Genomic DNA, 22977 nt, shown 5'->3' on the forward strand with positions numbered 1-22977 from the left:
TACAAATTTAGGAGAAATTTTACAACATCCTGCATCTTTTTCTGAATCTATATAGGGTATTATCAGCAGCATGCACACTAGTGAAGGGAAGGAGATTACTTGAGGAATTTGCTTTGTTTCATCAATAACACAGTTCTGTAGAACTCTGTATCAATTATACATATCTTGTCAGATAATAAAAAGCACTGAAACATGCTAAAATAAGAGAGGAATTCTCAAAAAAATTAGTATCCAGCTTGTGCTATTCCATGGTGTTGCTAGAACTATATTTGAAAAAAAACCCCTTAAACTAGCTGAATTACAATTAAATATTTTTTGTGAACATAAAACTACGTAACCTACAAATTTAACTATAGTGATTGGTATGTGGAGTATACTGAATGAAAAATAAAATATGGCAAGGTAGCAATATTTTATTTTAATAGACAATCCTAAGTGTATTTTCCTCTCTAGTCTGAGAGTCAAATCCAAATGTTCCTATTCTTCCACTATGTTAAACAAACATCACTATATTAAATTACTAATCAAGATTAAATTACTAATGCACATTTTAAATTCACCTTATTTCATTCAGGTGAAGCTAGCAGGTAGAGAACATTTTAATGACTAAAAATGTGAAGTGCAACCTCCTAGTCCCATTCCTCAACAAAGCAAGTCCACAAAGCTTACAAAGTTAATATAAATCTATGTAAAACAAAGTGGCTTAACATCTATGTACTACTTTCACAATTACTGTAGTATAGTTTTTCTGGAGCAAAATGTTGGCAAGTGAGCTTCACTCTCCCTTGACTGTAAGCCTTCTGGGACAAAGACAATACCCTGAAAAGCCACTGAAATTGTTTATTGAGAAATTTTGTCTTTAGGCCTTTAATGTACTGTATGACAAATATTGAGCCACAAAATTAATAACTTCATCATCATATCGGCATTTCATCTACAGAGTCTGTAGTCAGGAAACAGTATGGTACCCAAACATGCCAAACAATATTAAAAAGAAAAAAAAAAAAGAGAGAGAAAGTTGTGGTGCAGAGGACAGCTGTCTGGGCATATTTCTGGGCATAATCCACATCCAAATTTAGTGTGTCTCAATTTAGTAAACTGGTGAGTGTCATGACAAGACCTCCTTCACAGATGTTGCTGTGGTAACTAAAAACTGTTCTGGTTTCTAAATTATGCTGGTGATTCCATAGTGCAAAGTCAGAAATATGTAATTGCATGTGCTCCCCACAGCAGTTCATGGTCTCTACAAACAATTCTATTTTCAAAGACATCCCAGGTTTCTCCTTTCAGTTGTCTTGTCCTTGTCTTCTCCAAATAAAGTTTGTATTCAGAGCTATGTTCTGATAGTCAAGAGGAATTAATTTTATGTCCTCATAGTGGAATGAAGATTTTTGAGCTATTACATTCAAACTATCTATTTCTGATGCAATAAAACAGCTTTTCAAAGTTCTAGGGCATTGCTGTTCATCTTGTGCAGTTTGTGTTTTTGTGGGGTTTTTTTGTTTTGTTTTGTTGGGTTTTTTTTAGAAACAGTATTGGAAATGCTTAGAGGTAGAAAGATGGAATTAATGCACTTATGGAAAAGGTATTCCTTGATGCTGTGTTGTGTTGTGGCACAATGTTTAACCATTAGACTCCTTTTCAGTTTAACCTCTTTTGTGGCTAAGGTCAACAGGGAACTCTTTCAAAGCTCTGTCTTCTTGCCCTCTTTCAGAGGTAGATTCACAAAAAGCAAAGTTAGACTCTGCATTCAAACCAGTTTTTCCAAAGTTAGAGGGTTGCTCTCTCAGCATCCAATTTGACCTTTCCTATTTTCTCCTTAATTGTCATTAGGGCAGTAGCTGTAGTGGAAAGAATTGCTTTTTTAATGTATTTGTTGGGATATCTTAATATCCTAAATTTGTTAGGGCAAAGTTTGGGTATATTGCAGCTTCATTTCATGTTTCGTATAGTATTTCTGAATCTCTAGGGTTGATTCCTTTTCTTTTGACAGATTTAGTTTCAGCCTCATTGAGAAAGACACAAGAAATAAATTGATTACTCCCTGTTTTTAATGTTTCTCTTTTTCTCTGTTTGGTACAAGGAGGATGGGAGGGAAAAAACTGTCAGATGAGTAAGATTATTAATAATCTTACCTTGTGCATTTTTCCTGCAAGAATTTTGAGAGTGAGGAATAAAATAGAGGAAGGATTCAGAGGGACCATAAGGGCCGAATTATTTATCCTAATGGCTGTAAGGGATGTCACTGGGAGAGGCAGATCAACGCTCCTGTAGTTGCTTGAGGCTTTAAGCTGAGGAGAGGAAAATCATAGCCTGCTGTTTCCAGTGCTTCATCATTTAGACTACTGATGCAAAGTAGAACTGAAAGGTTTCCTAATGTATTTTACCAGAAGATATGACAGTTAATTCTTTCTATTGGTCCTGAAGTCTTTATGCCTCCATGATGCAGCTTTTATCTCATCTCAGGATCCAAATAGCTGCAAGCATGATGGCTCCATTTGAGTGGTACTTAGCCCATCTCCTTTCTAGTACAATTTGTTTGCCTCGAGCTGCTCATCTTCAAACAGTTTGAGAAATCATTTTGAGTATTCATAGCCTGCCTCATTAAGGTTAAATGTACGAGGTGACTTCTCTACCCACTCTCCTCCTTCCCTTCTCTCTCCTCGTTTTTTTTAACAGAAGGAGCACATGTAATAATTACTGGAATGACTTTGTGAGCAGACATTAAACAGCCACAACTGTTGTATCCTGTGGCTCTTCTCTCTGAATAGTGGGTCAGTGGAGTGCTTTACACTTGATATATGTAGAAACATATGGCATGAATATAAATGTGCTGTCACTACATCCTAAGGAAAAGTGCCCTAGAAGCAGTAAATGTTTGATTCTGTTGCTCATATCTGCTCTCAGATGAGAATTCTTGCCTGAGAACTGCATTACTGAACTTCCAAGGTACCAGAACTTTTATTCATGCATGTGTAAATATATACATGTGTATTTAAAAAGTGAAACAAAATGTTGGGCAATTTAATCAAATAAAGTAAAGATTTCGGAAGAAGTTAGTATTTTTTAGTTTTTTGACTAGAATAGAATGAATTGATACATATTTGAAGGCAATAAACAATTTTTTTCATTGGGCAATGTTAAGTTATTTAATGACAATTATAGAGACCTTACCTAGTGTAATTTTAATGCAGAAAGCTTTCAATAATAATATTTGAGTCCCTTGCCTAAAATAGAGGAAGAAAAATGGTTTCATTGTCTCAATTCTTACACATGAAATTAAGTTTTTATTTCTAAAAGCATCTCATACACTTTTCTTTCCATTATAGAGAGATTTTGGGAGGCTTTTTTTAATAGTCTGTCAGTCATTTTTGTAAGTTAAAATTACATTTGAGAAATAAAAAGAAGAACAAATATTTGAAATTGATTGGGGCTGTTGTTGCAGAATATCCAAGCTTGTTTCCTTGCAGATGAAAAAAGAGGAGAAACAAACATAGAAAAAAAAAAAAAAAAAAGGGAAAGTATCAAGGCATTTAGGACATCGGTTTTGGTTGTTTTCACTTATCAAGCTAGACTCTCTGTTAAAAAAGAAAGGAGAAAATGTACTGAGAAAGAAGAAACTAGTCATTGAAGCATCAGTGCAGCATGTCTAGAGCAGCATCTCTGATGGCAGACTTTCTTCCTAAGGTGAGTTCATCTTCTAAGCATCAGAGTGAAATAACAGACCCATGAGAAACCTGGAAGCAGAACAGACTATGTTTACATCTTTGCCTGCCAACTTGGCTGAAGCATCCTGCATCTCAGCTTTGGTTCATTGATTATATTTTTCATCTGCTCTTATTTACAAGGCATGCCCTTTTTATTCCGGGTTTCATTGGTACATATTTTCATTTGTAATCAGCTTTCTCGTTGTTGTTTTTAATTTATGTCAAGTTTGACTTCCTTGCTCGTTGTGGTACTTTAATGTATCTTAGCAAATTTGACTAGTGTATTTTTTCACTTTGCCGTGGAACACAGAACTGACTTGCTACAAAAGTGATCATGGTTGTTTTTCCATCTGGGTACAACTTTCCACTCTGCCTCAATCAGCTGACAGACTGTAATTTTTAGCTTTTACCTGGACTCACCTTGATTAGATGCAGCTTGCTGTCTGGAGTCCTTGTGAACTAAATCAGGATGTTTTTCTGTTTGGTTTGTTGGGTTTGCCTCAGGTTATCACTAAAAGGTGATGATGTTGGGCACCTCTGTGCTTGGTAGTTATTTGAGTTGGACTGGTTAAAGCCATTATCTAGATGGCAAGGAATGAGTGAGAGCAGTGTGTTGCTGTGTTCTGTGACAGCATGTCGAGTTTGTTGTATTGTCAGGCTTTTAAGGATGCAAGAGTAAAGGACTATAGCCTTGTATTAAGGGCCATGGGATTTTTTACTTGTTCTTATAATGTTCATTACTTAAACACACACTGCCATAGAAACAGCCCCCTCACAGAGATGAAAATTCTAATAATCTCAGGGCTCATCACAATATAAATCATAGAATTTGGAGAGAGGGAGGAAAAAACGTTGTGAATCAATACCTGGTGACTTCATTAAGCAAAAATGTGTAGTAATGAAAATGTGATGTCATGGCTTCAGGGTTTGAGTAAATTATGTCAAATTTACATGATCCTAAATAATGTTGGAATATCTCTAAATATTTTCTACAGTCACTCTTGCATCTGTAGAAAGTGAAAAGCTACCCCAGTTTGCAACTGCAGAGAAAATGCCTAAGACATAAAACAAAAAATATCATGTGGAGTCTGCCTCCAGGGCAAAGTTCTTGATTTGCTCTGTTTCAGAAGGGAACAAGCTTTATCATTGACACTCGAGGTGCCTTCTTAAGTCACCAAGTAATAGGAACATTTCTGGCTGTCTGATTACATTCCTGTAATTTTCCCTCTCTTTTTCTGCCCCACTTCAAACTCTGAAGAAACAGATAAGAATACACATGAATAAAAGTATGTCATGTCATCATCTTAATGATGCTTTCAGATGCTCATAGTTGGAATAAATATCCATACATCAGGCATAAGATGACTAAATGTGTAATGACCTCAAAGCATGATAACATATTGGCTTTTGAGCGTGACATAGACTTAGCTGAAAATCAAGCAGAGTCTTTGTTTTGCTGAATTATTTGGTCTAGGAGAAGCAAAAAATCCTCACATCGCCTGCAATCAGAAAATATTCCTCATTTTTTGGAAACCAACCTCTCAGAAATTAGAATACAATAATCCTTTTTAGAATTCTGTGCATTGCAGGACCTCACAAGCCTATATTTCAAGAAATACCTCCACAACTGGAGGAGGAAAAAAAAGAGCTGGTTGGAAATAAAATAATGATGGGTACCATCTACCTCAAACTGTTACCGTGAATGTTAGAAGCAAATATTTAGCTCTGAATTCACTCCCACACACTTGTTCCCTACTGGGGATGTAGGGAACTTGGCACAAGCTGCTTCAGGGCAGTGATATGCTTCAGTTATCCCTAGAAAATTGCTCCTGTAGAGAATATTATTGAAAGGGCAAACAAAACTTGTGTTTTCTGTAGAACTTTTATTATTGCTTTTGGTCAGAAAATTAAGGTCAAGTTAAGACTAGACAGTTAAATTACCCCTGGAATAGTGGGAGTTGGTAGTAATGGTTTGCAAATTTTATTCTATTGTGATGATAATATTTCCTCAGAGGTTTTCTGTTGTTTGAGGGGGAGGGCTGCAGATGATGTGAGGTGTGTGTTTTTCTGTACTCCCTATAACACTGGGAAAGCTGCTCTGTGCTTCTGTGGGCTTTGAGCTGTACTGCCTCAAAGCCCGCAAGGTGTGAGTCACTAAGTTCACGTGGGACTTGAGGTATACAGAAATGCTTTCCCATATGTGCTTCTCCCTTACTGCTTCCTTGTCCTTAATCAACAGTGCAAAGAACATCTTCTCATCAAATTCTATCCAGGGCTGCTTTTTGTTGGCTGCCTCTGCTGTCTTGTCTTATTGATGGTGGGACTAGGAAGAACACCATTTACCTGTTCAGAGTGTTGTTGCTATTGATAATTCCCCTGAAACTGATATCAATGTAGCTAAATGTTCAAAGAGCAGATTAGCTAAAAGGAAATATCTAAAATCCTGATGAGACCACAAATGGTGTATTAAGTTCACTCATTTCTGAAACAGATAGCCAAGTGATGAAAAAAATTACAGGCAATTTCAAAGAGTGAGAGGAGATTCATTCTAGTCTAGAATTTCCAAACAGCATTCAGAGTGCAATGCTGCCACCCTGATGTGTAATTTTCTAAATAAATTTGCCTTGAAGGGCAGGTAAGCTGTGTTGTCACTATTGCTGCTAAAAATTCTCAGGCTTTATTTATGCTCTGAAAGACAAGTTTTAAAAAGAAGTTACTTGGGCAATGAATAAGCTGCAGGAGATATCCATTTTGATCTACACTTGCACATCTAGGGAATGTGCTGCTGATGCAGTTTCTGCAGGCAGGAGATGTACAGAATGGTTCTCCCCTGTCTCCCACCCAGGATTTCCTAATAAGTGAATTAGCGTAGATTATGTAAGAATGTGACTCTACAGTGTTATGAAGATTTTGTGTGAAGGCTGTCTTTGAACACTTCTAGAAGACCCCAAGATTATTTATGTGTTTGCATTTTATCACTTAAAATTAGTTGTAGTGCTTTTCTATGAAAAAGAACAAATGTGCAGTAACTATAACGTGAACCTACAGACAATATTTTTACTAATTCCAAGTATGGGTACTCAGTACACATTTTAGGACAGCACCAGAAGTATGCTGTCCGCTCCCCTCCGACTCCTCCATGTGGTGGGATAAAGACCGAGGAGGGATAGCAATGAGGGCAAAAATTACTTAAATTTTATATCATCTGGAACCTGGCCTTTTTTTCCTTTAATTTCAAGGTCACAAAAGTAGAGTTTCTGCTGAAAATATGGTAGCCAACCAGAAAATATTAGGAAGTGACCATTTAGTTCCATTAAAACCAATGAGGAATTGTCCTGGAAAAGCCAGACTTTGTTGCAAACTACTAAGATTATCTCTTGATCCACAGCACCAGAAAGCGAAGAATGGCTGAAATAAGCAGGATACAACTTAAGAACAAACTAATGCTAGCATTCTATATGGTTTAGTGAGAAGAGTCCAGCCAACACGACCATAAGATGATCTGTGAAACTTTGTGCAGTGAGTAGGGAACATCTACAGCCAGATGAATATTTTTAGATTTGGAATGGAAAGATACAGTTGCAAACCAGGTCTCTTGTTCAGAAAGTCTTAACTGATAGGTGTAGGGATCTTCCTTTTTTGTACTGAAAACCAAGTGTTTCAATGTTGGGGGTCTGGGTTCACTTTTATTACGTTCAGAGTTCACATGATTATGAGAATTAACATGCTTTTTATGCTTCCTGCTTTAGATTTTTTTCCATTTGCCAAGCCCAATTTTCCTTTCTTCAGGAGGCTTGTAAATATTGGCTTTATCTAGTATGTTTCAGGATATGCTTCCCTGAGAGCTATTGAGGTAATAATCTCCCATTATCCTAGATGAGATTTATTAGACTAACTCTGCACACACTGAAAGATTCAATAGTAAGCAAGTTAGCAAAATTGGTGAGAAGAAATTATTACCTTCCTAAAGTTACTTTTGGGGGTTTTGCCAAAGCAGTACCCTAAGCCTTGAGATGATACTCCTCCAAAGAGAACAGCATTTTATCTTCACTTTGAGATGCATTTGTGCATCACAAATGGAAATCACAGTAGATTTTCTTTCAGTGTTTGCTGACTACAATGGAATAAGCTTGTCAGTAGTGATAAAAAAATTAAATATGTTTGATAACATGTCAGTAGTAGGAAAAAATACTGTCACAAAACAATTGGAAATGACAAATTATTGTGATGGATACCTAGGACCATCGCTACTCGATTGGATTCCCTTTTTCTAAGGGAAAAGTGGAAGGAATTGGTTCTGACAGAGACATGGATATCCCATAGAAGCTGACTTAGCTCTCCAAAGCCCAAGTGGGCATTATTTGTGAGTGTAGATCAGATATGTTTCTGTCAGAAGCATTTTTGTACTTGAAGATATATTATTGCTAATTTCGTTCTGGTAATTACCATAGAACTAAGCTGAAATGGTCAATCTTCTTTGTGTTGTATGATATCTGATGAGCAACCAGATGAGCCAATTGGATGCTAACCAAAAAGTGTACTGAGAATATTCAGGTGACTGACACCGCTGTTAGGCAGAGTAGAAACAACTGGGGCAGATTCATAAGTTTTTCTGGTCAAGAGCTATTAACAAAAAGACTTGTGAACTTGTGTTGTGCACTGGCTTGAATATATTCATGGCTTATCTCACTGCATAAACCAAATTACTTAGAAATTACAGCTCTATGGGAAATAAAAACTACAAAAAAAAGTACTAACTTAATTACTGTTAGTATTTGAGCGGCTGTCTGACATTTCTGCAGTCTTTATTGCTGTGTTCTGGAGCTCTGAGTGGTTGCTTCACTTATGCCTGACACCTTTGCCATAGCTGTTGCAGATTTTTGCTACAACTGTCATATTAATATAAAATATTAATTAAAGTGTTACTTAATGCCCATCTGTATTGCAGACCTATACTTTCAAATGCTTTGCAGGGCTTTGTGGCATCTGGAGTGGAAAAGAGGCACTGCAGATGCCGGAGACCAGCAAACCACATTTTTCATTACATCAGAGATGGAAGAATCAAATTAGAGTAGCTGCTGTTTCAGCCTGCTTCCTGGGTAGAAGTTGCTAATCAGTCTTATGGGTTTTAGTAGCACATGAAGCACCAAAACTAGACAGTTTTTCAAGATTACATTTTAATATTTTCAAATCATATAATGTTTTTTGAAAGTGTAACTGGAACAGAGATAATTTCTCTTGAAATTACTTCTGTTCCTCCCCTTTCTTTTGTTCCAGTCCTGGGAAATATCTTCTATTAACTCAGTTGCTAACATTTGATTGAAATGTATTTTAAACTAATATTTTAATACCAACATCAATATTGAGTCACTTCCTATTCCCTTTTCAATAATACTTTTTGCTTCATATAGTCCCTAAGTTATTTCTTCAGATTCCTGAATGAGACTGCATGTAGAGCAATTGTTGGTATTAGCTATGTCCTTTTGAGCAGATAAAAAAAGTAAACCTTAATCCTGGCCCAGTCCTGTGGATGTCTTGAGGTAGTGAGTTCTCTCAAACGGTCTGTCCTTTTGTCTCTATAAAACATTCATGGGATTATGTAACATTATATTTCTTTTGGTATGTATGGGTTTTAAGTTTGGGGGTTTTTGTTTGTTCAGTTTTTTTTCAAGTCAATAGAAGGATCTTTGTTTTTCATTTATTTGCAACATAATCTTATGCCAGAATGAATATCTGGCAAGTGACAGCAATGAAATGGATTTTGAATAAAACAGGACTGTCCACTCCTTTTCTATATATTGCAAAGATTTTTCCATTATTAGGAAATTCATAAAAGTTTTAATTTTTGATCTTTTGCTTCTGTTGAATTTAGTGTTCACTGAATTTTAGCATTGACATTTTAAGGCCAGATATTTTTACAGATGGCTTTGCTTTTGGGATCCAATCTTTTTTCATGGGCTAAAAAATACTACAAATAAAAGCTGGTTTTGTATCTAAAGAACTGAGATGATTTTTGATTCTTGAAAAGGGGTTCAGCCCCTTCCCAGCTTTGATGTCCTCTTATGAATGCACTCAAGTATCATAATGCTTTTTTAAAATATGGGGCCTGTAACCTCACACAGTACTTAGGGAGAGGCCACATTGTTGCTGAATACAGCAGGATAATCACTTCTTTTGACTGGCTGGTGGTGCTGTGTTTGGTGCACTCCAGGTTGAGGTTTGCCCTCCTGGCTGCTAGGGCACACACTGCTGGCTCCTGTTGAGCCTCCTGTCAGTCAGTACCCCCAGACCCTTCTCTGCAGCCACTCCTCTCCCAGCCTAGAATTGTGTCTGCTGTTGCTGCATCCCAAGTGTAGAACTCAGCATTTGCTCTTGTTGAATTGCATGCCATGGATGATTACCCAGTACTCCAATTTATCCAGGTCCCTGTATGAGGCTGTTAGCGTAGGAAAACATATAACCACACAAAGGCGATCATATGCGGTTCTTTATTCAAGCGCGCGGGACACAGGGGTGATGATACACCCAAATCTGATGTCCAAAGAATACAGAGTCGATTCGTGATTTTTATAGTTTAAATTATACACATGTTAACTAACCCCCACCCCTAGATACTGATTATCCTATTCCTTAGTTACTATCTTAAATCATACCTACGCTTCTACCCTGATCCACACTTGATTTGGTTAAAACAATGCTTCTCAATTATCCCCTGAATTGCAGTCACACTTGATTCAGTCATTACAATAGCATGGAGCTGTTTGCAGAAGCTGATGCTTGTTCCAAGCTGAGCTGCGTCATGTTCCAGTTGTACGTTCTCTACTATCCTCCCCCCACACATACCTCAACTTAACCCTCTGGTTAATTTATACAGAAATTATATTTTTTTAACCCTCCACCAACAAGGCCTCTTGTCCCCTGAAAGAGTCAAACCACCCCTCCCAGTTTAGAGTCCTCCACAGACTTGCTCACCATGCACTCAACTTCTGCATCCAGATCACTGATGCAGACACTGAACAAACTAGCTCTAGAATGGCACCAGTGATGACAGGAACACCACTGATCCTTGGTCACCAGCCAGGTCTAGCCCCATTCACCACCACCCTTTGAGCCCTGCAGTTTGGTCAGTTCTTCACCCAGTAGACCGTGAACCTGGGGTTTGAGCAGGTTTAGGGTATTTTCCTCCCCTTTTTTCCTTTTAATTTTTCCCTTCTCAATCAGTCGGTAAGTCTTTTAGAGAAGTGGAATGAAACCTTTAACCCATTGAATTAATTGGGGAAATTTTGTGTCTACTTTTGTTTCCCTATTTTTGTGTGTATGTGTATTTTGAATTGCTCTAATAACATGGAAGAAACAAATATGGGTAGTCAGTTATGCAAGTTGCAGACCTGCATTTGTAAATCTGCAAGGGGATTGATTTCTGCAGCTTCTCAGTGTAACAAAGTCAATAGCCTTCATAAAATCTCAGCACTTGGTTCAAGTACTTCATCTGTTGTAGTGGGTAACATTTAGAAGTTAAGCAATGAGAATGATCTGCCATAGTGGACACTTAATACACATATGTACATATATATGTCTGATGGGCAAGAGGAACTTCATAGACTTTTTGAATGTTACTACTTTAATTTGATCTATGAATAGTTTAATTGTTCTTGGAGAGCCCTATGGAATTCAGAGGGCTGCCTTAATATTTAAAAGGATATAATTTGTTTGTCTTCTTCAAGGAAATTTCTTATTTGTTGAATATGGAGAAATCAAATAAAATAAATAGCAAAGTGGTTAGTAATTAGAGAAGGCACTTGAAGACTCCTAAGTAGTCGGTTGCTAAATTGTTTCCATCACTGTTGAAAATTTCAATTCAGAAGTACTTATTTTATTCCAGACATTTTTTTATATTATGATGGAGAAATCATTTAAAATTCTAAATAAAATGTAGTCAAACAGCTTAGTCACCAGGAAAGCTGCCTGAGGTGCTTGTGTACTTACCAAGAGAAAAGATTATGTATCTGTAAAGAGGAGTGATTGACAGAAGCCAAAGCGTAAGCCCAGGCCAAGCAAGCTGGAGTACAGGGAGAAGCTGGAGTCCACTTTTGTAGGAATGAGCTTGACCATATTGTGGAATTTGACTGATCGAGTGTAGCATTCTCCATAACTTCTAAACATCAGGCTGTGTTGCATTCCCCTGGGGAATGGTTTCTCCCCACTCAGAGACCCCTAGAGCCTGTAACCATGTAGTTTAACCCTTCCTCCCCTTTCTGACCATATTGGCTGTGTCTCAATTATCTCTCCCTAACAGAAGCCTAGATAAGACCCTCTCCTTCTGCACTCGCTCTCTTTGCCCTCTGGAAACCACCTGGAATAAATGTCTTGAACTACAGCTGGGGGTCAGAGCCTCTTTTGGATCCTTTGTCCTGTCCCTGAAATATTCCTCCAAAGCCCTCTAAGGTCTGAGCTAGCATTGGTACATTGGAGGGGCTATAGGGGGATTTATTTCAAGGCTGATGAATGCAAAAAGATGTTCTCTTGCAAATTTTTCATTGATCTAGAAAATGTTTTGCTGTTTGTAATCGTTGGTTTCCATATATATTTGGTACCTCAGTGGGAATACAGACAGCTTAATACCTCTTTTTCCAAATAATGAGACAACAGAACACTTAGTTATTCAGTTCTGTTGAACTTGAACTACAAAGTTCAATTATGCATAACTTTGAATTTTTCAGTATCTCAGAATTATTAATTTAAAATATATTATTTCTACATAATGAGATGTTAAATTTATTAATAGATGGTGTTATATTTCTGAGTAGTTTTGGAGTCTAAAGGATAAGTATATGCAAGCCTTTGATGAAAAAGAAAATATTAGATGTAGTAAAAAAGCATCTTCATTTTCACATATGCCACCCTCTTTTTCAAATTCTGTAGTGTTTTCTGTATGATGTGACTTCTATATTGAGAAACAAAAAGAATATTCAGGAATACTAGGTTTGTGGAAATAGGGCTCATTAGAATTAATGCAGGAATATGCCTGTGTCAGGAAGGACTTTGTGAAAGCAAGAATCTGTTGGATATCTGCTAGCAGGAGGCCAGCGAGGCAGCAGGCGCAGCACTGGGCTTCCTTAGAGGGCTTTTTTTACTCAGCCCTGTCTTTGAGCTGTACAACACTTTAGGGTACAACTTCTGCAAATGTGTACTGCAAGGAGAGTTGGAGTCTCTAAAAAAGCGAATTTGTATTTTCTTAAACATTTGTATAAAAACACTCTGTTCCTGTGGGTGGAAATAAAGGGACATTGCACGGTTGTCCCATGCAACGGGTTATGGAGTTTTAATGGTAGTCCTGAGATGAGGGGGAAAATGAGGCATCCTTTGTCTACAAAGAGATTGAAAACTTAACATTCAAGAATTTGCAGAAGTTAAAAGTTTCTTATTGGTCTAGCATGATCTTTATTCCCCATTCTCATAGTACTTTTAACTCTGGTATTAAAAGTTATACTTGTGAACATTACTACTCATAAGTGCAAATGGGATAATTATCTTTTCTCAGGACAAAGATGTGTCTTTTACTGTAAACTAGCGTAGAAATTAATGGGTTTTTTCTCTTCTGTTGTCAAATTTAAATTGAGACAGAATGAGATCATAAAGATCATAACACTCAGATTAGGAGAATCTTTTAAACATTACTTTATTAGATTTGCTGACTTTGCTATGAAGCCTGATTTATTTTTCTTCTCTTCTAATGTCACTCTGTGCTACATATCAAACCAGAGGTGTACTAAAAATTTTCATAGAATGTCTTTTAAAATAATGTGTGGTATGCTAATTCATGCTTTCTTTGAGAGATTACAAATAAAGACGTTCAAGATATCAAAATTCTTCTGTCAGTCACAACATGACTAAACTTCATTCTACTGTCCATCTTGTCTATCCAACACCAATGCTTTTTGAATTCTCTAAAGAAATTTTAGCACAGTAATCAAAAAATACAGAAAACATGATTTTACACTAAACTGTATCTAATGGTAATATTTATTATTTAATTAGGCAATGCTTATGTTTATGTAGTAATTAAAATGGGATTCCAAAATTTAAGTGTGGCAAATATGATTCAGAATAGTGATTAAATAACTGAAACTACCAAGAACATGCACTAAAACTTGGAAGTGTAAGTTCTCCAATCTGGAACCACCATTTGAAAGAAAAATAGAAAGCTTTCCAGGAGGTTGCCTGACATTAGTTTATTCATGCCATAATTAGAAAGGGTACTTCAGCACACTATATTCCTTTTTCTGTCTGTCTATGGAGTGGGGTTAGCAGGATGTGAGAAAGGAGAGTGGAATTATGTTCTTCTGGAGAGAACTAAGTTGGATCAGGGAAGAGTACAGTGAGGATTCATGCACTTAGCTGATGGTGGAATGAAAGGTAAGGGGAGTTTTTAGTGGTGGCACTTGACTTGCATTAGTATCTTTCTGTCTGTCCATGACAATAGAAAGCCAGAACAGCTCAGGAATATCTTTCTTATGGTCCCAGCTAAATTAGTGAAAGCTTTGAAGAGCCCTTTTCTTCAGGATGTCTTTTGAAATATATTTTTTAAAACTGTGTTACTTTTTTTCAATGATTCTAGGAAGACCTGTTTGGGATCAAAGCTAAAGGATTGTGCTATGTTGCTCTGTAACAGAAAAAAATCATGCAGTAGTTGATTTTTTTAAGTGTATATGCTCCTATGATATGCTAGAATGAACTGAAAGGTGCTTTAAATGACACATATTTGATCTTTCCATTTGTATAATGGTTGTTTATATATGTGGTTACTCCTCAGAAAGTGGAATCAGTTGTTGATTCTTCAGTTATTGAACTGTTAAAAAAGTTTTCAGCCCTTGCCCATATTCTGCTCACTGTGCTGAAAACAACCACACTGTTAATTCTTTTATGTCCTTTGTTCATGACTTTAATGTTCCTTAATCTAAACTGAACTGCAATTGCCATCTGTTAGACCAGGCACTTAAATGATCCAAGTCCTCCCTCATATGGCTATACTGTATCTCATTATTTATTGTTCCTTTTAATATAGGATTATTTTTAAACTCATGCTTCTAATAACACCCATAGGAGGTAATTTTTGACATTAGGGCCCAAATCAGATTTAAGCTTTTCCCCCCCAGGCACTGCTTTTCAGCATAACAATATCTGTTGTTGCAATCTTTTTTTCTTTGAAGGCACGAGTGATCTCTGTTCTCTTTCTCAAGGTACTCTTGTCATTAGCTTTCCACGTACAACTGTGTTGAGTGGTTCAAAATCATCTCTAGTAATCCAGAGAATTCATCCTCTACTTGCTACTTCACCAGTGTCCCTCGAGATTTCTAGCAAGTTGCATTGGAACAACCATTTCATTATCATTTCTCTGGAAACTTTTGGTTCCCTGAAAATTGTATTTTGGTCACTTCCTTCCTCTCTATTTTGTAAAGTATCAGAATATATCTATTATTTATAAAACATTAGAAAATTTTCATTCAATATCACTGTAAGTTCACAAAATAAATAAAGTTTTCTCTTTCTTGAATTGTTATGAGAGAGACTATGTAAATACAAGGGAAGTGTATTGCCTCACGAGACACCATCGTAAGTAAAAAAGAACACAAGAGTCTTAGTCAAATTTGAAGATTCATTATTATCTTGATCAAGAAACAATGAAAGGAAGAGGGAAAGGAGTAGACGTAGAAAATGAGTGCAGGAATAGCTCAATTGTATTTTGAGATTGTAAGAAATCGCCTAAATATATTAAGAAACTGGCTGACTTTACTTTCTATCGAATTCAGTTCATGAGAACACTCTACAATTATTCTTTTTTTTTTTTTTCTGAATATTGGATATTTCTGCTCTAAACCCAAATTTCTACATTAGTAAGATGGTAGCAGTTAATATCACCAGATTAACTGCACTGCAAAATTGACATTTGTAAGTCTCAGGCGAGATTGTCAAAACACTCATTAAGTTCAAACGAATGTGTATTTTTCACTTTTATAAACTCAACTGTAGCTCCTTTGAGGTCTGTAGCAGAATTAGTTTTAAATTGCTATATAGTTTTAAGCTTGTATAAATAAACACACACCAAGAGAAATATAAAAGGATGGAGAAGAGGAGGATATGGCCTGCTTTTCCACATCAGTTGTGGAATCAATTTTTTCCACACCAGTTGTGTGCATCAGGTCTTGTCTCTACAAAGCTGTTGCAAAAAGGGTGCTTACTTTATTCACATTGCTAATGATTTTTGTGTTACTATCCCACACAATTCAATAATACTAACTAGGCTCTTATTAGAAAACAAGATTGGAGACCTTACAATATGCAATGATTATGAATGTAATGTTTGTCTGACCACGACAGTCCTCCCTAGAAGGTAGTCCCTTTTAAATGGGTCATCCTGTCTAGTTTCTTGAGTCATTTGTAGTGTAGTGTATTGCAGAACATGCTGCAGTAATCTAATTTGAAGGGACAAAAGCACTCATGATGGTAAAAATCAGGATGTCTATTAAAGAACCTCCAGGCCTTTATATACTCAGGAATTCTCAAAATCTTCAAGATTTCAACCAGGAACTGAGGTGTTCTTATACATCAGCCAAATTTTAGATCATGAAACTGCATCCATCAAAAAACCCACCACACTGAAGGAGAGAGAGAGAGCAGATGATCTTTCCTGAGACATCAAACTGTTTTCTGATTTCTTGAAAATACCTAATCAGATAATATCTTAAGCATATAAGTCCATTAATGCAAGAAAAAAGTAAAATTTTAATAGCAATAAATATAACTGTAGGTTAAAATAAAAGAGGGAAAATGTATCCATAGCTGTGGAATACGAGCAATATGTTTTCTGAAATTTCTTTTTCAAATTAATTATCGGTTAATTATCATTACAAAAGATTACCTAATTTGTTTGTCAGAAGCAAGTCTTCTTGCTTAACTGAGCACCAAGCAAATGAGTGAGGAAAGTTCAGTAACAGAAGAAACTGACTATGTGCAAAATACTCAACAGTGTAATGATAAATATCATCGCAACATCATGAAATAAGCTCAGTATTAAGTGGGGAAAATCACTTATGTTAATATTTTACTTGATCACTTGAATAGCTGGTGATCAAGGAAATTTTTAATTTCATTTCTCTTTTTATTAGTGAACCATTACTAATACTTATTGATTATTTTTTTAGCCACCTACTTCACTTTTTAATTGGAAAAGGGAGTAGTGAGTAAGTCAGTCATTGCAACTGAAAAGTATTTTCAGCAAAATAAATTGTCACTTTATTGTAATTTTAAGGAAAAAGGTGGTCATTTCCTTTCTTAAAAAATTATTCTTAAATTAAGGAACTTAATCTTACTATAATATCTATCTGTTAGAGGGGAACTGTTTCAGCAAAGAGTAATGTACAGACTAAATTACAGGGAACCTATTTTCTCTATAATTGCATCAAATGTATTAGCAGTTTGGATCTAATTAGATTGTTCCTAGTGAAAGCCATTATGAATTCTATTAAGAATCTATGGTTACTGGTTTTCAGCATTCTAGTCAAAGAAAATCATACTTCCTTTTCACTGCTAAGAACAAAATAATGGAAGAACCTCTTTTTTTTTTTTTTTCCCTGTGCAACTGCAACACACCGTGCACAGTTAAAAAGAAGCTGTAAGACTTGCATTTGAATGAAGAAGTGGTCATCTTGGAGGCCCTTAACTTCCTGAAGTGTTAGCAATTACTGATGGTGCTGGTACTCTGTCCTCCAGTGGGAAAACTAGAATCAGCCTGGTAAAACCAGTTAGGAGCTCATACGCTTCCATGAGTAGGGGAAGTGTATTTTGGTGGTGCAGAGGTCATATACACAGCTGAGGCTGACAAATTGTCTCTTAACACTTGGGGTTAGCACTAGCTTTATGCCAGGTGTTCTTCCGATAACTGCTTCTGTATTAGAGGAATACTCAATCCAATGTTGTGGTGACAGTAATTGCCAGGAATGTGTATCAAATTACTGTTAACTGGCACAGATTTTTCACTTCTGTCTACCTTAAATGGGACTTCTGTGTACTATTGACAGAAAATAAGGATATGTTAACTATGAATACCATATCCTGCTCTCATCTACATGGAGATAATGCCATAAATGGTGAGGATACAGGTATTTGAGATAGTGTGAACTGTCTGCATTACCTTTTCTCTAATGGAAGATGACTGCAAGCACAGTACTGATTCCATCTCTCTCAAGAATGGTCTCAAGGAGTTTCTGATAAATTGAAAACATGAGTGAAGATATTTGCCTTATCTTCAAGTTAGAAATGCCTATCTGATTTCCATGGGCAGTATAAACACACTAACAAATTTTTAAGGCTGAAATGAAAAAAGCAGCTTGTAATCAGCACTCATTAGAAAAGCTGAGATTTCTGCCTGGCATCTATCTCCTTTGTGTCTTTCCAGACATCTTGAAGCCATTCCCACATATATATATAGCTATATGTATTCAGGAGTCTGCATTTGGTGGGGAGGGGAGATGGATTTTTGTCTGTGACCACATTACTCTGTTAGTGTGTTTTCCCAGCCCAGCAAAGGCCCTACCATTCCATGCAGTTTTGGTCCTTGTGTCATGACAGTGGTTTACAGTTAAATCAGGAAAATATGTGAAGAGCATGAAATCTCTTATCCAGAGAAGGATCTTCCTTCCTGTACACCAGCCACAACTTTTGCTCCACACTCTCTCTGTACCTGACCTGGGCACAGGTACAGCTTCCCGAGTCTGAACAAGACAGCTTGCTGAATGTGTTCGTGGCTCATTTGAACCAGACTATCAAAAAATTTGTTGCAACTGAAATAAGACCTAGGTTTATTTTCAGTATCTGACCACGTGTATCCTAATCAATCTCCCATCATCTTTTAGACAGCAGGAAGAGATTGAGTTGCTTTTCGGTAAAAGATATTGACTTTATGCACAAATATAAATGTACATTGATAAGAAAATCTATTACAATGTGCAACAAGCACTTAACTATTAGTAGTATTTTGTGTTTTGATGGAAAGGTCCTGAAGTTGTTCAGACTGACAGGAGTGTGGTTCTATCATCTTTAGTACCGTGTGCCACGGTACTAAAGATTAAACCTCCTAACTTGGAGGGGAAGTGACTGTATATTGGCTAGAATCTGCTATCCATAGGAAAATTGCTTCTCAGACATCTTGCCTAACACAATTCCTATTGCTAATCACATTCCTGTCCCTTCTTAGGGGCTACTCTAGGAGTTCTTGCTGGATCAAAAATCCAGTATGAGGTTCTAACTGTCCTAGTGCATAACTTACTGAGCTTTTGTGTTCTTACATGTACAGTGTTTTCTGCCAAGAATGAGAGGTTTCTGCCAGTGAATGTATAAACTACCTCAGTCATTTCTTGAAAATGAATCTGGAGTAAACTTCCAACCCAAGCTCTTAACAAAACTGGATTATGTTCTCTATATAATTTGACAGGTGACAATTATAATTTTTTATTACTACTTGGGAGTAGGATTCCTTTAATTTTTAAAAGGATTTTAAATTTTATATTTTTTAATAAAAATAAAATTATTTTTATATTTTGGATTTTTTAAAATTTCTTTTTCTCAATGTGAGTATATTGCTGTGTTTTATAAAGAGCTTTGGACTAAGGATATGAATAGTAAAATAAATGTCTTGCATCAGCTGCTGAATTTCATCTCATTTGGCTAGTGAGGTGTACAGGCTGTGGAGGATTTTTCTGCTTTGCTCACCTTATCTCTGAACATTTGATTAGAAAGACTTAACACTGTATCAGTTGCAAACACATGGGTCCACATGATTCCATATAATCCAAAATAGCCTGACACTGTGCAGTAAAAATTAAGACTGGAAAATAAGGCAGAGTACAGAATCCAGAAGATAAGGATAATCATAATGATGTGTGGTGCTATCTGTACTCTGTGTAGCACCAAAACTCATCAGTGTATGTGAGCACATTCCTGTGAACTTGGTGAGGAAGTGCTGAAGCATTTTTGAGTGTGTGTCAGTTTGGCAAAGTGTTTCCATGTAGTCAAAATATTGAAGTGCAGGCCACAATCTTTAGAATGACTGAGATTTGCATTAAGAGGCAAGAGATTTACATAGCAGAATTGAGAACATACTGCAGTGCACTATGTTTTATGGGGCTTATCGCTGTAAGGCACATCTGTAAATGTGCATTTTCACATCAGAAAATGCCAGGTGATCTCCCTCGAGAGCCTGTTTTTGTGACAAACACAGCAAAGTTAGCAGTGTGGTGGGTTTTGTTTCTGCATCTCTGAAGGACAACTCTGGTCAGTGAGGTTGCTTGACAGAACAGCTGGGGCAGAGGCCTGACTCATTTGGGAAACTGGGCTTTGTACAAGCCAATTTAAGGCAACAGAGTAGACTCCTGGTGATGTTTTTTAAGGTTCTGCATTTTTTATTCCAAGACATATTTCTTTGACTTTGCCCTCAGTGATAGAACTATATAAGGCAGAAAAATTAAAGGAAAACAGAAAAACAACTTAAAATGTGAAAGAACATTATGTGACAAATATTACTGACCAACTCTGATGCAATTTTAGGAAATTTTGTGCTGGTGTGTTTCAGGTTAATGTTTAGAGAACAGAGAGTTTTCTGTGGTTTATTTACAGTGGATAATTGACCTATTTCACTCCTGGTCTGTGTGAAATGCACAATATGAGTAGTACATATCAGCTGAAATAGTGGATTTTTAGAGTGGTACCTTGTCAGCCTAAATTTTAAAATTCTTCACACCTAAGTGATAAAATAGCATTCTTTCAGGAAGACAGTATCAGTAATATTGACTGAATCTTCATAGTTTTTATTCTGAAGCCCTATATTACTCAGATAACATTTTCTTCATTTTGGTTCAGTGGAATGCCTCTCTAAGAAAAATAAATGGTTGGTCTATAACAGCAAAGTTTCTGTGCCTTGTCTTTGTTTCCTTTCTAAATTGCCTTCCAACTTCAACAAATCTTGCTATAAAAGGAGTGTGAAATGTGTTGTTTCATTATTATAATACCTCATCCTAAATCTTCTCTGGTTGCTACTGACAAATGGTTCACAGTAATATTTCTAGTGACTTGGTCTTCAGTAGTTTAAAGAAATATAATGCATATAGACTTTGTTCTGGGCTGGATATAACATACTTTTTGCATGACCCTGCAAAAAAATTTGTCAGAGATGTTAGGATTTGTCCAATATTGGTGTATTTCTTATCAAAAATTTTGAAATTGTCTTTCTTCCTTCTTTGTGCCTTTTCTCAACTAAACAGAAGATTTTGTATTTCTATTCTACTCGATCCGTTCCTATGGTGCTATCTATACCATAACGAGAATCAGTGAAGTTATATGGTACTGCTGTTTTAAAATATTTGAGTCTCAACAAGAAGTTTTATTTTTGTCTTACATTAGAACACAACCTGGGTAAAAAAATGTGGAAACATTTTTCAGTATTAATTGCTAAATGATCTAACATATGAGAATCTGGTGCATCTTTGTTGTTACTTTACTACTACTTTACTAAAGCAGTGTTACTCTCCAGCCCAAAACAATTTACCATGCACAGTGAATGTTCGTCACTTTGAATCTTTAGGGCATCAGGCTTCTGTCTTTCTGACCAAAGTTAATCCTTATTAGTTCCATATGTAACTTAGGCATCAGTTGTTTAAGGAAGACTTCTCACATGGTATATTTGATATCTTTTCGTAAAGGGAACCAGAGTTTTTTTCCCTCCATCAGTTCATAGTAGGAACTATGCTGTCACATGATTACCTTTCATGTGCAGTGTCCTCCTTCCCCACTACCACCTCAACAAATATCTTGTAGAACATTTTTATCTTTTGTCAAAGGCCTAAATTTATTTTAATTCAGTTCCACTGTCTGTCTCTTACCAGTCTTTTCTTTCTTGCCCTCTCTTTCAGAGGATAAAGTATGGACAACTGTGTACCATGACCTGCAAATGCAGACTTCTGTGGGAGGCAACAGCCCAGAGAAGTTATCTGTGCTGCAGCTCAACTACAGTGCAACAATGGACCAGATTTCTGCCATCACCAGTAGTGCTGAGTACTGTGAGCAGTTTATCTCCTACTCTTGCAAGATGTCCCGGCTGCTGAATACACCAGGTAGGCTGAGAATGGGATATCCATTACATTTGGTGTTAAGGAGCTTTATTTCAACAATATAACAGCTATTTGAATTAGAGAAGTCCATTCATTAAACATACTTCTTTGTTCTCCTTTCTTAAAATTGACAGAGTGAAAATACAGAAGACATTATTTTCTTAGAAAAATTTGTCTGTTTGCTCACTGCTAAAATGATTGGTATTGCACTAAGTGTTTGTGTGTTCTCCTCTCAGATCTGTTGCTCCTTACAGCAGGGGGCATTTGGTAAACACAGTAACTTTTAGAGCTTAATCAATAGAGGCATTGAAAAATTGCTTTGAACTTTATCCTGTTTTTCTGGTTGTCAGTTTTCATACACTACAGTCAGCAAGGGCACAACTTGAATGAAGGTTAGAATTTTTCCACTAACACTTTTGAAACAGTTTCTTAAATGCCCAGCGTTTGTGGGTAATCAGATGCCTCACACATTGTAGAGAATGGCATGGTCAGTAATGCAGTTGTGTGAGAAAATGTGTGCTATTACCTACAAATAGATTAAGTAGAAGATTCTTCTTTTTCTGTGTAGTTTTACTGGAAGCGAAGAGACCCTTCCTGTATGTGCCTCCTCAACAAAAGTTACCTGTAACCCATAAAGACAAAAGTATTAGTTGTTCCAGAATTAGCACACAAAGAAGGAATTGTATTTTAAAAGCTCTATTATTATGCAGTAACTACTTTATATGTACTCTAATTGTGTACGATAGATTTTGATGTTAAATAAATCTTAATGTTACTTAAGGAAGACTGGTTTATAAGTGGAAACATAACACATTTTCATGATTGTAAACGAAGTTCATTGTGGTAAGAGCAATTCAAATGCATTTCAGATTAATTTTATGGCTGCATGTTCACAGTGTCATACTTTAGGTTGCTTTCCTTCATAATTTTTTTTTGTATATTTTTCCTGGTACTATAGATAAATATTCATTTGGAATGTGTATCTTATTCCTATTTCCATAAGCATTCCATTACTTAATAGACACTGTAATGCTTGTTACTCCTCTCCATCCTCCCTGCTGTTTTTTAACTATTTCTAATGCATGGTTTGTCTCTGTTGCTGTTATTTT

At 36.3% G+C, this 22977-nt stretch overlaps 1 protein-coding gene across 1 annotated transcript in view; it reads left to right on the forward strand.

The window, feature by feature from the left end:
* Window positions 1-22977, forward strand: part of CNTNAP2 (contactin associated protein 2) — a 1042914-nt gene that overhangs the window by 718507 nt on the left and 301430 nt on the right. Inside the window, exon 13 of the mRNA XM_063405816.1 lies at window positions 21671-21871. Coding sequence (XP_063261886.1) covers window positions 21671-21871 — 201 coding nt within the window. The remainder of the gene's footprint in view (window positions 1-21670; window positions 21872-22977) is intronic.

The sequence above is a fragment of the Prinia subflava genome, chromosome 1, assembly GCF_021018805.1.
Source record: "Prinia subflava isolate CZ2003 ecotype Zambia chromosome 1, Cam_Psub_1.2, whole genome shotgun sequence".
NCBI classification, from domain to species: Eukaryota; Metazoa; Chordata; class Aves; order Passeriformes; family Cisticolidae; genus Prinia; species Prinia subflava.